The sequence below is a fragment of the Marmota monax genome, unplaced genomic scaffold (assembly GCF_021218885.2).
Source record: "Marmota monax isolate L192 unplaced genomic scaffold, Marmota_monax_Labrador192_F-V1.1 WCK01_AAM20220418_F8-fsc00005, whole genome shotgun sequence".
Lineage (NCBI taxonomy): Eukaryota > Metazoa > Chordata > Mammalia > Rodentia > Sciuridae > Marmota > Marmota monax.
In genome coordinates this window covers 24,778,406-24,794,302 of record NW_026692254.1, presented here as the reverse complement: position 1 = coordinate 24,794,302, position 15,897 = coordinate 24,778,406, and the positions used below count along the sequence as shown (strand labels likewise).

General features: G+C 36.5%; 1 protein-coding gene across 2 annotated transcripts in view; it reads right to left on the bottom strand.

Moving 5' to 3' along the window:
• Positions 1-15,897, bottom strand: part of Agbl1 (AGBL carboxypeptidase 1) — a 719,307-nt gene that overhangs the window by 479,848 nt on the left and 223,562 nt on the right. For both annotated transcript variants that reach the window (XM_046439390.2, XM_058577088.1), the window contains exon 16: positions 187-367. In XM_046439390.2, coding sequence (XP_046295346.1) covers positions 187-367 — 181 coding nt within the window. The remainder of the gene's footprint in view (positions 1-186; positions 368-15,897) is intronic.

Here is a 15,897-nt window from a genome sequence, read left to right as displayed (position 1 = left end):
TAATTACCTATGGTTCTATTCAAAGAAAGCACGAAATCAACATAAAATGTGTATGGGGAATACACTGTTATTTGTGTAGATAACAGAAGCTCAGGAAAGAGACTTTCTTCTTTCCAGAGTACCAACGTACTTCTTGGGTAGGATAATAATGTGTTCCTATCATAACACAAATGTGTTATGACATACTTGCCATTGATGACACCATCAGGATTGAGCATAGGGATGATTTTGAAAATGAAGTTTTCCCTCAAAAGCCTTGCCACAGGGTCATTGCTGACCAGGAACTCCAAGGTCCCCTTCATCACCCAGCTGGCATTGCTCTCTCCTGGGTGGACTCGAGCAGTGATCACCTGATAGGGACGATGTCCTGCCAAAAAGGAGATACAAGAAAATTAAACCTAAATAAGCTTTTCATTTCCATCAAGATAATCTCCCAAGGGCTAGAATTACTCCTTATGGGCATGAAGGTTGATCATTTCTAGGATATATCTGATCTACATTTATCTATTTTTCATTTGTCTCCATGGTGTCCAAGACTCAAGAGAATATGAAGTTAAAGCTCAGGGGTGCTATCAAAAGCATAAGCACTTAGTGGTATGAAAAGAAGCCAAAAGCAGATTTTAAACCAATTAACTCTCCAGAGTCCATTAGCATGATTCAGGATGTCACAAATCTGAGATTGAATCTTATCTTCATCACTTACCAGCTGTGAGATTTTAAGCAAATGACTTAATTTCTCTGAGGCTATTTCCTCATCTGTAAAATGGGGACAATAATAATGGCCTCATGTGGTTGTTAGAAAAACAAAAAGATGTAAATATAAAGTGCTTAGTTTATTATCAGTCATCATCTGGCATTTGTTAGCATCTTCCCTCCTTAATTATAAAGTCTGTGTAAAGGATGATGCCTCTCATTCCCTAGCTGAATTAGAAGTCAAATATAGAAGTGGTGTGTTGGGAACTCTGTGACTCTGAGATACTGAACTCAATCATTCAGAGATTTGCAAATTCAAACTTGGAGGTTATAATGCTTTCTTCACTTTGCAAAGGGAGTCAGGAAAATACTCTGCCCACTCATAGGGAATGAATTGATTTGAATAGACTTTATGAAGGATGCATTCATACTGGAAATATCAGCTCATCTTTCTGATTTAGTTGATAGTAGACAACTGAAGCATCATAGCATTGAGATGTAGTCTGAAGCCATGTTCGGGCTTAAGTGAAAAAGGTATTTGGATTGACTAGTGATGTCTGTCCTGCCTCAGGGAAAGCAGGCCAGAAGAAGAGCATAATATCAGGAATTAACCACATATACTATAACCCCTTATCCAATTCTGTGGGTTTTTTTTTTCTCCTTTCCTTACCTAACTCCTGATTGCCCCTAAACTCACTCTAATAAAAATTACCAAGCATTTGACAAGTATAAAAATCATAACCAAGAACAACCTGAAAGTTAATAAACTACCATTTCTTTTCCTATGGTTTAAATCATTTTGAGTTGAATTGGTCTTTTCGACTCTTCAACAATAGATGTTTGAGGGTACAAAATGTTCTCAAATGTGTTCAAAGACAAAACCAGCTAACTCTTCAGAAGGAAGTTAAAGAACAGATAAAAAAAACAAAGAAATGAATTTAAATTACTGAATTACACTAATATTGTCACCAACTAAGACCAAAAAAGACAATCTGCTCTTCCATATTTCCGTCAACACCCACGCTGAGGTCTAGATTTACGGGGTGTACTTCAGTGCATCTTTACTGACTACAGTGAAAACAGTTTGCTTTACCTCCTTGTAGGTCATCTATATGTTAGAGACAATATTCAGTTATGTTTTTCCTTAAGCAGGTGTCTTGAACATATTCCAGGAACTGCAGGAGGCAATGGGTAAAAAAAAAAAGTTGAATAAATTATGGTCCTTATTCTCTAAGAGGCCATACCATTTGTCAGCAGTGACAAATATGCAACAAAATAATGACAAGCCAGCTAACGGAGGCATACATAAAGCACCCAAAATAGATCTAAGTGAGAAAGGTAGGGACGTTTCCAGAGATGTGATGATATTTGGACTGGGGCTTGCAGAATAAGTATCGTCTTTCCAGATAAGGAAGGTGAAAAGGATCTTCTAAGCAGAGAAAAAGACTCAGGCAAAAAAACCTAGATGGGGGAAGGACATTGCAGTCGAAAAGGAAGAGGATCATGTGTGGCTGACGTAAAGGGCTAAAGGTCATGGAACAGGAATTTGGAAAAGTCGGCTGCTGTCAAACTGGCAACATCCCTCCTTATATATTTTGTTTACAGATTGGGATTTTCCTGGGGGTCAGACATCCTCAACAATGGAGTCAGTACGTCACTAGTGTCCTGTGACCACTAATGGAGCTTATTACAAAATCATTCATGAAGAGTGGAGGTGCAAATGCTTGCTTATGATAAAATACACAGCACAAACTGCCCATCGCCTGCCCACCAGCCTTTATCCCCTTTTTCATAACTCCCAGATCTCTGACTTTGCAAGGACAGGAATTTTCCCAGATTGAAATACTCAGTTTCACAGCTCCTCTGGTAGGTAGGCAGAGCCAGCAACACGGCTGTGGACTAAGAGATATAGAAGAAGATCTTAGAAGATGGAAAAATATACCCTGTTCATGGATAGGCAGAACTAACATCATCAAAATGGCGATATTACCAAAAGTTCTCTATAGGTTTAATGCAATGCCAATCAAAATCCCAACGGCATTTCTTGTAGAAATAGAGAAAGCAATCATGAAATTCATATGGAAAAATAAAAGACCCAGAATAGCAAAAACAATGCTAAGCAAGAAGTGTGAATCAGGCGGTATAGCAATACCAGACTTCAAACTATACTACAGAGCAATAGTAAGAAAAACAGCATGGTACTGGTACCAAAACAGGCGGGTGGACCAATGGTACAGAATAGAGGACACAGAAACCAATCCACAAAACTACAACTATCTTATATTTGATAAAGGGGCTAAAAGCATGCAATGGAGGAAGGATAGCATCTTCAACAAATGGTGCTGGGAAAACTGGAAATCCATATGCAACAAAATGAAACTGAATCCCTTTCTCTCGCCATGCACAAAAGTGAATTCAAAATGGATCAAGGAGCTTGATATCAAATCAGAGACGCGCCGTCTGATAGAAGAAAAAGTTGGCTACGATCTACATTCGGTGGGGTCGGGCTCCAAATTCCTCAATAGGACACCCATAGCACAAAAGTTAATAACTAGAATCAACAAATGGGACTTACTCAAACTAAAAAGTTTTTTCTCAGCAAAAGAAACAAAAGAGAGGTAAATAGGGAGCCTACATCCTGGGAACAAATCTTTACTCCTCACACTTCAGATAGAGCCCTAATATCCAGAGTATACAAAGAACTCAAAAAATTAGACAATAAGAGAACAAACAACCCAATCAACAAATGGGCCAAGGACCTGAACAGACACTTCTCAGAGGAGGACATACAGTCAATCAACAAGTACATGAAAAAATGCTCAACATCTCTAGCTGTCAGAGAAATGCAAATCAAAACCACCCTAAGATACCATCTCACTCCAGTAAGATTGGCAGCCATTAGGAAGTCAAACAACAACAAGTGCTGGCGAGGATGTGGGGAAAAGGGTACACTTGTACATTGCTGGTGGGACTGCTAATTGGTGCAGCCAATTTGGAAAGCAGTATGGAGATTTCTTGGAAAGCTGGGAATGGAGCCACCATTTGACCCAGCTATTCCCCTTCTTGGTCTATTCCCTAAAGACCTAAAAAGAGCATGCTACAGGGACACTGCTACATCGATGTTCATAGCAGCACAATTCACAATAGCAAGACTGTGGAACCAACCTAGATGCCCTTCAATAGACGAATGGATAAAAAAAAATGTGGCATTTATACACAATGGAGTATTACTCTGCATTAAAAAATGACAAAATCATAGAATTTACAGGGAAATGGATGGCATTAGAGCAGATTATGCTAAGTGAAGCTAGCCAATCCCTAAAAAACAAATGCCAAATGTCTTCTTTGATATAAGGAAAGTAACTAAGAACAGAGTAGGGACGAAGAACAGGAGAAGAAGATTAACATTTAACAGGGATGAGAGGTGGGAGGGAAAGGGAGAGAGAAGGGAAATTGCACGGTAATGGAAGGAGACCCTCAGGGTTATACAGTGGAGGGGGTAGAGAGAGAGGAGGGGAGGGGAGGGGAGAGGTGGGGAGGGGGGAGGGTGGATGATGGGAAAGGCAGCGGAGCACAACAGACACTAGTATGGCAATTTGTAAATCAATGGATGTGTAACTGATGTGAATCTGCAATCTGTGTATGGGGTGAAGGTGGGAGTTCATAACCCACTTGAATCAAAGTGTGGAATATGATATGTCAAGAAATTTGTAATGTTTTGAACAACCCACAATAAAAAATTAAAAAAAAAAAAAGAGATATAAATGGTAGCAGGGGGTGAATCTTTCTGGAAAGTAATGAAAAAAATGGTTTCACCAGACAAATGCCTACTTGTTTTTTTTTTTTTTTTTTTTTTGGTCTTTTGCTTTTCTTCTTCTTCCTGCCTTGCTCATAAATATAATGTTTCCTGGTGAGGAAGCCAGCTTAAGAATCAAAGTCATATGCTAAGCATGGTGAGCCTAAGGGAAGAAAGAACCAGTGTGCTTAATAAGTTCCTTAAGCATCTACACATACCTTCACTGGCTTCTTCAATATATCTGAATGTCTGAGAACAATAAAACACTGTTTTGCTAGCCCATTGCAATCACGGTTCTGTTACAACTTGTCAAACTCTAATCTAACATATGAATATAAGATCAAGTTTAAAATCATCCCAATGATAATACTACCTTTAACAGAAAACATTCAGATGTGCTTTCTGGATTGGAAATAAAATAGTGAAAAAGTGATTTGTAATAAGAATAATATTTGACATGTAGGTTCTAGAAAAGAACAGTTGAGAATCACTACTTCAAGAAAAAGGAATTGATGGTGGATTTTTATGAGAAAGACATGCCAAAGACTGTGCTTCAGAAAAAATAAATGTGATATTATTACAGATAGAACATTGGCCTAAAATCAGTCAGAGTTTGGCATAGTGAATTAAAGAACAATTTTTAGAGCCACATTTCCAGGATTCAAATTCCAGCTTTACCATCTTTTCTTCTACCTGAGATTAGTTAAGTAAGTTTCTGAAGAAATTCAGCATTGAATTTTATCTTCAGCTGTCCATGTTGCTATAACAAAACACCGTAGACTATATTGTCTATAAACAACAGAAATTTGCAGGTGTTTTTTTAAACAGTCCTGGAGCCTGCTAAATCCATCATGAAGGTGCCAACAGACTTGGTGTCTGGTGAAAGACCACTTCCAGCTTCCTATATGGCAGTGTCCTCACACGGCAAAAGGAATAAAGGAGGTCTCCAGGATTTATTTTATAAGGGCACTAAATCCCATTCATGATGGCTCCAACCCCCATGACCTACTCACCTCCCTAACGCAAATATTCCCATTACTAGGAGTTTAGAACTTGAACATATGAAGTTTGAGAGGATACAAATATTCAGCCCATAGCAGATTTGGTGTTCTTCATGCAAGACTAACAATTCATACCTGAAACTTTATAAATAAGCATGTTGGGTAGTTATGACTAAGCATGTTGGGTAGGGAAGATACAAAATTAGTTAACTGAGCACAACTGAAATTAACTAAAGGTCCCCTTTCCTGCTGAGTCATTTGCTCACAGTCATTTCTACTCCTTCCAAAGAAAACTGTATTGGCATTCAATAACATGCTTGTTTAGAAATAAGGAGGATTGGGGCTGGGGATGTGGCTCAAGCGGTAGCGTGCTCGCCTGGCATGCATGCGGCCCGGGTTCGATCCTCAGCACCACATACAAAACAAAGATGTTGTGTCCGCCGATAACTAAAAAATAAATATTAAACTTCTCTCTCTCTCTCTCTCTCTCTCTCTCTCTCCCCTCACTCTCTCACTCTCTTTAAAAAAAAAAAAAAAAAAAAAAAAAGAAATAAGGAGGATTGATGATTTTGCACCCAATCAGTAGTCTATTTTCAGTTCTATAATTCCATACCACTCTCTTTGTGCTTTTTGAAATATATTCACTTGAAACATATTGCATAACAATACTAATTGCTCCTAGCCTAGTAAGAAGAAATTTTTAAAAAATTAACTTAAGCTCTTGTAAATTTGTGATATCAACTGAACGTTCTCATTGTCTAGGCCAGTTGGCTTCCATTGCTTGATATACCCAACACAAAGCAGTGCATTAGTCAGTAAGCCAAATGCAAGCTCTCACAGAGAGACATCAACAATGAGTTTCTTCCCTTTTGGGGAGCCACATTGATAATATGCTAAACTGTAATACACCACAAAACCTAGCAAGCTGTTTTAGCATCCTGAAGAAACAAGTGAGGGAAACTGTGACTTCTAACAAAGACATAAGCAGCATTTCAGCCAGTTCTAGTTGGTTTTCCTCTCTTTCCCTCTGTGATTTAAGATAATTCTGCAGTCATATTGGTGAGTTAAACTTATGGGATTATTCAGTTGTAGCAGCAAATGGTACTCCAGAGAACCTCTAATAGATAACATCTGTAAATAGTATGCAACACATGTACCATGGTTTTTTTTTCCCCTTGTAATTAACAATTTCAGTCTTAGTAACCCATTTCTGCTTAAGGTTGGGCAAAAAGTACCAGTACTTACATTTATTTTTTTTTCTATGCAATTCATAAAATCTGTTCCAGAAACCACCAAAATCTATGAGGGAGCCATGATTGGTATATATTCTAGTTATTAAAGTTACATATTGAATTTAAGCCAGTGGTAATGATATCTGAAAAGAGAAATTAGGAATGAGTAGGAAATTGAAAATGCTTAAGAGATATCAAGCTATAGGCCAATTAAAAGTTGAGTAAAAACTGAAGATATATGTGATAATATTGGGTACATGTGTACCCAACTGTATGACCATCCTTTCATTTATTCCTTCTTTCTTTCAACAATATATATTAAACTCCTACTGGAGCTCCTCAGGGTAGGGCATATTTCAAGAGAAATAATGATTTTTCTCCCTGAGGGTGTGAATAATTGTCTGGTGGGAAAGACAGTCACACAAATAATTACCATCCATGTGATCACAGACATTTGTCAAGATGTTTTCAAAGCACAGTGGAAAACTCATATGACATTATTTATAATAACGCACACAACTGGAAATGACTTAAATGTTATGTTAGTCAGCTTTGCGTCACTGTGACCAAAATACCTAACCAGAACAACTTAGAGGAGGAAAACTTTATTCTCTGACCTCATGGTTTCAGAAGTTCAGTCCATGGTCAGACAACTTTGGGCTTAAGATCACACAGAGCATCATGGTAGAAGGGCATGTTAGAGGAAGGCTGTTCAGCTTATGACGGAACGAAAAGCAAAGGAGGAAGGAGCTGGGGAGACAGGATATAATCCCCAAACCCACCCCGGAGACCTAATTCCTCCAGCCACACATCATGTGCCTATAGTTACCACCCAGTAAACCAATTCAAATTAGGTTAGAACTCTTATAATCTTATCATTTCACCGCTGACTATTTCTGCATTAACATAGGAGCTTTGTGGGGGGCATCCTGTATCTTAATCATAGCATGTATGTATGCACAGGAAGATAGTTAACAAATTGATATATAAAACAGAATATTATTCAGCCATTAAAAACAATACAAACCACTGGGCATGGTGGCACTTACCTATAATCCCAGCAGCTGGGGAGACTGAGGCAGGAGGATCACAAATTTAAAGTTAGGTTCAGCAACTTAGTAAGGCCCTAAGCAGTGTAGCAAGACCCTGTCTCAAACTAAAAAATAAAAAGGGATGGGGATAAGGCTCAGTGGTTAAGCACCCTAGGTTCAATCTCTGGTACAAAAAAAAAAAATACATACCTATTTTTCTGTTGACACAGGAAGATATGTGTGACAAATCAGTGAGTGAAAAAAAATTGGAAAGAGAAGTGCATTACAGAAAAATCCTGTTTGTGTATAGTTAGAACATTCAATCACAGGTAACTATACATAGGGATGCATCTGTGAATGGAGATCATTAGGGCAATTTTTATTTTTCCCTAGAGATTGAACCTATTTGTGCTGTACCTCTGAGCTATATTTTTATTTTTTTGAGACAGGGTCTCACTAAGTTGCTTAGGGCCTTGCTAAGTTGCTGAGTCTGGCCTCAATTTTGCAATCCTCCTGTCTCTGCCTCCTGAGTCACTGGGATTACAGGTGCACACCACCACTCCCAGGCATCAGGGAAATTTTTATGCTTTCTTTATCTCACTGTGGAATGTTTGTGTCTTCAGAAAATAATAATCACTTACCAATTTTTATAAAGATAAAATATTTTCAAATAATATGATACCTATGAAGAAGAGTAAAAAAATGAATTTTCACATAGGATTCTATGTTTGATCTAGTTCATCAAATTTACACAATAGCTTCCAGGGGAATAAAAGAATGGAAATAGTAATAGAAAATCCTGAATAGATCACATTTGCAAACTATCAAGGTGCTAAGGCACATAACCTTGAGGAAGAGCAGAGCGAAACTACAAAGCCAGGTTTGCAGCTGCTTCTGCAAGCCTTTGTAACACATGCTGGAGTTAGAGACAATCTTGCAAGCTATGGAAGCACCGAAGCACCTTGGAAAAGCATCATGCAGAAGTGTGATTAGACAGGACTTCTCGTGGAACTGAAGAGTCAGAGAGTGGGATTCAAAAGAAAAAAATCGTGAGGGGAGCAGATGGTGCCTTCCAGGTGAAGTCAGCTAGCATGAAGCTCAGCAAGCCTGGAAGAGAGTGTACCAAGGCAATCTGACTGAAGGACAATGGGGTGAGCATGGAGAGGAGAAAACAAGATTGGGAAGGAGATTCTGAGTGCTATCTTTTAGATCTGAAGTGCCCCCAAGCCCATGTGTTAAAACCTTGGTCTCCAGCAATGCCATTGGGATGAGTACAACCTGTAGGAGGCGGGGTCTTGTGGGGAAGTTAGATCACTAGGGGTGTGCCCTGCCCTGGAAGGAGACATCTGAATCTCACCCCCTGCCCCTCTCTCTCTGCTTCCCAGATGCTGTGAGATGAGCAGCTGCCTCTGCCTCACCACCAGTCCAAAGCAATGGACCAACCAACCATGCACTGAAACCTCCGAAACTATGAGCCCAAATAAATGTTTCTTCTTCATAAATTGAAATCCTCTTAAGTATTTTTTCACAGTGACGGGAAGACTAACACTGAGAAAACACACTATTTTAAAAGAGATGTGGTAGGAAAATGTTTACAAGTGATAGTATATAATTATAATAATGTGCCCACCAAAGGTGGCAAATAATGCTCTGTTTATTTTCTTTATTTTCCTGGTGCTAGAGATTGAACCCACAGGAGCTTTAGCACTGTGCTATGTCCCCAAGCCTTTTTATTTTTTTAGACAGAATCTCACTAAGTTCCTAAGTTCTGGGACTGCCCTCAACTTGTGATCCTCTGCATCAGCCTCCCAAGTCACTGGGACTATGGGTGTCTACTACTGTGCCCACCTCACACTATGTACATCTTATTCACTGTGTGTTTATCACTTATCAGTATGTCTTGGAACACTTTCCATAACAACATAAAAAGATTTTTCCCTTCTTTTTAAATATTATTGGGGTATACTTTTAAAATTTTTATAATTCTATGTCACAATTCAATGAATTTTGACACATAGATACAATGCTGTAAAACTACATAACCCCATTTGACCAATTATCCCACTCCTCAGTTTACCCAAAGGACTTAAAATCATCATACTACAGTGATGCAGCCACATCAATGTTTATAGCAGCTCAGTTCACAGTAGCTTAACCATGGAACCAATCTAGGTGCCCTTTCTACAAGTAAATAGATAAAGAAAATGTGGCATATATACACAATGGAATATTATTCAGCCTTGAGGAAGAATGAAGTTATGGATTTGCAGGTAACTGAATGGAGCTGGAGAATATTGTGCTTAGTGAAATAAGCCAATCCCAAACAACCAAAGGCCAAATGTTTTCTCTGACAAACAGATGCTAATTCACAATAAGTGGGTGATAGCTAGGGAAGAACAGAGGTACTTTGGATTAGACAAAGGGGAGTGAAGGGAGGGGAGGGGGTATGGAGGTAGGAAAGATAGTAGAATGAATCAGACATTATTACCCTATGTGCATATATGATTACATGACCTGTGTAACTCTATGTCATGTACAACCAAAAGAATGAGAGGTTATACTCCCTTTATGTACGATGTGTCAAAATGCATTCTATTATCATGTGAAACTAATTAGAACAACAACAACAAATACAGTACCACATGACCATGATATAAAGCATCTTTATCATCCCCAAATTTTTCTCCTTCCCCTTTGCAGAAAATCTCCTCCCCTCACCTCACCTCAACTCTAGCCTCTAGATCTGCTTATTGTCACTCTAGTGTGGTCTTGTCTGGAATTTTAATGTAATTAAATCATATGGCACATAACATTTATTTCTAGCTTCTTTAACTTAATCCTTTTGAGGATTACCCATGTTGTTCCTTTTCAACAATGTGCTGTATTCCAGTGTACCCCATAGCAGTAATAGGCATTTTTTTTCCGTTTCTCTGTCAATAAGCATTTGAGTTTATGCAGTTTAGGGCTATCATAAAGTGGTTATAATCATTTGTGTATTAGTCTTTCTCTTGGGTGACCACCTAGGAGTCATGGTATGTTATTATAAGTTGCTGCCAAATTATTTACCAAAGAATCTTCCACTCTGCCTGCCCACCAGCAGCATTTGAAAGTTTCAACTGATGCACATGTAGACTGACCCATGATATGGTTAAGAAAGGCACCCAACAAGGAATAAGTAGGATCTAATTTTCATTATAAATTGCTTTTCCCTGGAGATTAATAATAAGGGGGATATTTTCTGTGCTTTTTGGCCACTTGCATATTTTCATTTGTGAAGTATTCCTTCAAATCTTTTGTCCATTTTTAAACCAGCTTGCTTTTCCTTAATATTGAGTTTTAAAAAATTATCAACTTTGAAGGGTTCTTTATATTTTCCAAATACAATTCCTTGACAGATATATATGTAGAACAGTCTTCTCCAAGTCTTTAGCTTACCTTTTTATTTTATTATGTGTTTGGAAGCATGAAAGTTTTCAATTTTGATAAAATAGAATTTGTCTACTTTTTTTCTTGTTTTCTTTTATAGTTTGGGTATTTTTACACCCATTTAAAAAAATCTTTGCCTAACTCAATAACAATGATTTCCTCTGCAAGATTTATAGTCTAATTTAACACTAAGTTTATGTACATTAGGTCTTACAAATTTTCGATTATGGTATGATGCAAGGGTTGAAATTCAAGTTTCCCCCTCATTTTGTCCTTTAGGGTATTATATGCAATCAATCTTCGACAACTAACAAAGGTTTCATTTTCTTTTGTTAAAGCATTGATTTTTCTTGGTTCTCAGATAAAAAAGATAATCTTACTCCCAGAGTATATTTGCTGATGTAAAGAGTCATTTTGGGTTGTTACAACTAAGGAGATAGGATGCTACTGTCATTTACTAAGAGGCCCATGATGCTGACAAACCTTCTGCAATGCATAGGACATCTCCCACAGAAATGATACCCTGGTTGCAAACATCAAAGTGGTGAGAGTGGCTAACAAATATTTAGAATTTCCATCCAGAAAATCACTTTTCTGTTTGATAACCTTGCTAGGCCTCGAACAACAGAGTGTCAGCAGAGTCGTCAGAGTTTTGTTGCTGTAAAGGTTCAGTTCTTATGTTTTCTTATTATAATAAATTCCCCCTCTTCCTTCTGAGATGCTTTGCCTCTGAGCAACACCCCCCCAACACCTACCCCCCCCTTCTCTCTCTCTCTCTCTCTCTGGCTTCTTACACTGGTTAGTCCCTCCAGTACAATAATGAATAGGAGTGGTGATAGTGACAATCCTTCTCTTGTCCCTGATTTAGAATGAACACTATCAACATTTCAGCATTAGGCCTTTTGAAAGTACCCTTCATCAGATTAAGGAAGTTTCCTTCTATGACTGCTTCCTAACAGGATTTTAGTTCTGGAGACTGAACCCAGGACCTCACTCATGACAAGACATCCCTGTATCATGGAGCACACCCCCAGCCCCTTCCTAAGATACTTAAATCTTAAATTATGTCAGATTGCTTCAAGTGACTTATTTCAACATCTATGGAGTATGGAGTTTTCTCCTTTTTCTGTTAATGCAGTGAGTTACATTGATTTCTTTATTTGTAATTCCTTTACAAAAATTTTTGGATGTACACAAACATATTTATCACTCAGCTACAATTATCAGTTCACAGTCATCTTATTTTTCATTTATGCTCCCACCTACTCACCACCTTTCACAAAATTACTTAAAAACATATCTCAGACATCATTTTGTTTCAACATTGCCTGATTTTTTTTGAAGTTATAACAACATTAGTCTCTCAGAATAAAATCAATTGGATTATGATATTCTATTTTTTATGTAATTCCAGATTTTGTTTTTTCTTTAGGTTACTTGCATCTATGTCTCATGAGAGAAATAGGCCTAAAATTTTTCTTTTTGACCATATTCTTGTCAGACTTAGATATCAAGGTTAGGATAAGCTGGAAAGCATTATCTCTTTTTTTTTCTTTTCTGTGAGAGATTTTTAAAAATTGGACTATATCTTCCTTAGATACATAACAAAACTCTGACTAAGCCATCTGGGGCTAGGATTTTTGTCAGCTGGCTTTAATAGTACCCCAATTTATATAATAATAATCCAAAGTATTTAAAAGTGCATTCAAATTATGTATTAATTAAATTCAACTATTTAGATTTTTCTATCTCATCTTTTGTTAGTTTGGTAATTAAAAAGCATTTTGTTCTATATTTTCAAATTTGCTGGCATAAAGTTGTCTTCAAGCCCCTCTTATTACACTTAAGAGTCTCCAGTAATATCCTTTATTTTTATTTCTGACATGAATTTTTTTAATCAGCCTCAAAAGTATCAGTTCACTTTTATTCATTTCTAAGAACCAATGCTTCTTTCTTGATTTTCTTTATTTTACAAGTGTTTGATCTCCCATTAATTTCCGTTCCTAATTTTAATTTGTCCTTCCTTGCATTTTTTTTTTGGAGGAGGATATTATTGCTGTCCCTGTACAAAACACCTAAGGTGGAATTTAGAGCATTGGTCCAGCCTATGATGAAATTTTACAGATGCTATCCACAGGGTAAAAAAATTATCAAGAATATTGTTGGGTGCAATATTCCACCAATTGGGTCAAGTCAGCTAGTCGTGCTGTTGCTAATTTATATAACTTTTTAAATAACTTATAATAATAAATTAAAATAATTCAAAAAATAATATATAAATGTATTATTATATATAAAAATGTATAATTTTATTATATATATATATATATATATATATATATATATATATATATAATATATATATATACACCCTGGGGATTGAACCAGGATCACTTGACCCTTATTTCTACATTATTATTGACATTATGTCTGCTTGTTCTATGAATTATTGAGTCATATAAATGGAAAATCTCCAAAGATGATGGTGAATTTGTCTACTTCTTTCTGAATTGTTGTTAATTTATTTATTTTAAGGCTGTGTGATTAATTGCATACAGGATTAGCATTCTTATATTTCCTGATTAACTAAATTTTTATCATTATATCTCTTCTTCAATTAAGGCATTTGCCTTAAGATCTCCTTTGTCTGTATTAACGTAGCTGGTCTCTTTCAGGTTGTTAGTTACAATGTGTATCTTTTTTTCAACTCTTGATTTTCAAATTTTTCAACAGGTATTTGTCTCTCAAAGCCCCATATAGTTGGATATTGTATTTTATCCAGTTTGACATTATTTTATTGTCTTTCAACTGGAGCATTTAGTCAATTTATATTTGTTGTAATTGATGACATATGTGGGTTTAATGCTATCATTTTATTATTTGCTCTCTGTTTGCCCTACATGTTATGTGATTGATTTTCTTTCTTTTTATTATTTCATTTGGATTGATTAGAGAGATTTTTTTTACCCCAAAATGTTCCTTTGTCTCCTTTATTAGCATAGTAGTTATACATATTTTTATTCTTCTTTAGTTGGTTATTTTAGAAATTACAAGATCATCTTTGGCTTATCATAGTATAATATAATCTACTGCATTATAACTTATACTATATACCTTAAAATCCATAAGACATTTACATTTATTTTGTTATAAAATCAATATTAATTTAGATTAAAGCACATATTTTTCCTTTAATTACTCTTCTCTCCTAACTACCTCTACAAAACTCCCTCAAGTTTCATTTTCCTTCTGTCTGAAAAATCACTATTTCTGCCACATGATTCTTTTTGCAATGAATATTCTTACTTTTTGTTTATCTGAAAATGAGCTCATTTTTTCTTGTTTTGAAAAATATTTTTGCAAGACATAAAATCATATCTCTTCTGCTAAAGAACTCTCTACTTTCCAATTCTCTCCATGTTCCTTCCTTTGGTATCCTGCAAAAATTTGTTTTCAACAGCCCTTAAAGTACACAGAACTTTCTCTTTTATTTTACTAAAATAAGCATATGTATTGGCTTTTTCTGGGGTGTGTGTGTGTGTGTGTGTGTTTCCTCCATATTTTTTATGTGTTATTATAGTTACTGTGGGTATGTGTTTTACATGTTTTCCAAGAGAAGAAAAGTTTCATTGGAATTTCCAAATTCTTGCACTTTCTTACACTTTAGTATTTTCTGTTAATTCTCTTGAAATTTCCAAGGAGACAATCCTAACAAGTACAAATAATGAGATATTTCTTTCTCTTCAAAGGTTACATTGCTTATTCCTGATAAAGATCTAATTTCTTGGACTGTCTCCAATACTGCAAAATAAAAACTCTTTTAGATCCATGCAATGTTACAACTGGTGGATGTCTGACACATTAGCAAATGACGCTGGCTAGCTCTGCTGAAACATGTGGGGTCACATGTGAACATACTTATGACAGTTTTATAGCACCTTGCTGCACAATGGGACTTTGCACCTACATTATTCTTTCAGTACTTCAGTAAGTCTGTGAAGTAGGACAGACAGGTATTATCATTCTCTTCTTGTTTATAAGGCTCGAAAGGAGAGAAAGCATGGGCTAAACATAGGTGTTCTGAATCCCAATTCAATGTTTTTTTCATTTTGTCATGTATAATTCCGTGTGTGTATATTGAAGAGGAAGGCTGAAATGAATCCTGTTGGAACAAAACATGATATATTGAGGTGAAAAAAAGCATCACACAGATTATGAATCGGCAGATGGGTTTGAGGTCTGGCTCTACCTCTTACTAGTTGAATGGATTTGAAAAAATTAAAATCTTATGAAATTTCAGATCCTTTAAGCACCAAATTCCATGATTATCAGTGTCATTGTGAAATATGGTAGATAAAAATTAAAATGTTTACCGACTGTTTCAGTACTGCTTGATTCCATTATATTCTTCTGTATTCTTGTAATAGAACTGCAAATGGGGAGTAATTACAGTAGAAGTAAAGATAAAGTGTAGGTAACCACTACTAATAATCAACTTAGATGAGATGGGGCACATTCAGTGAGGTCTGGCTGTAGATCTCATGATGACCTTTAGAACAATCAAGTGTGCCATGCATCTGTCACTGTTTCTCACCTCTGGGACGAGATTCCTTCCCAAGTGAGCAGGGTCTGTCTGCTCATTTCCCTCTTCAGAATTTCTCAAGTTATGATTATTCTGACCCATAAACCTTGAGAATACTAAGTAGAGTAGTTTGGAA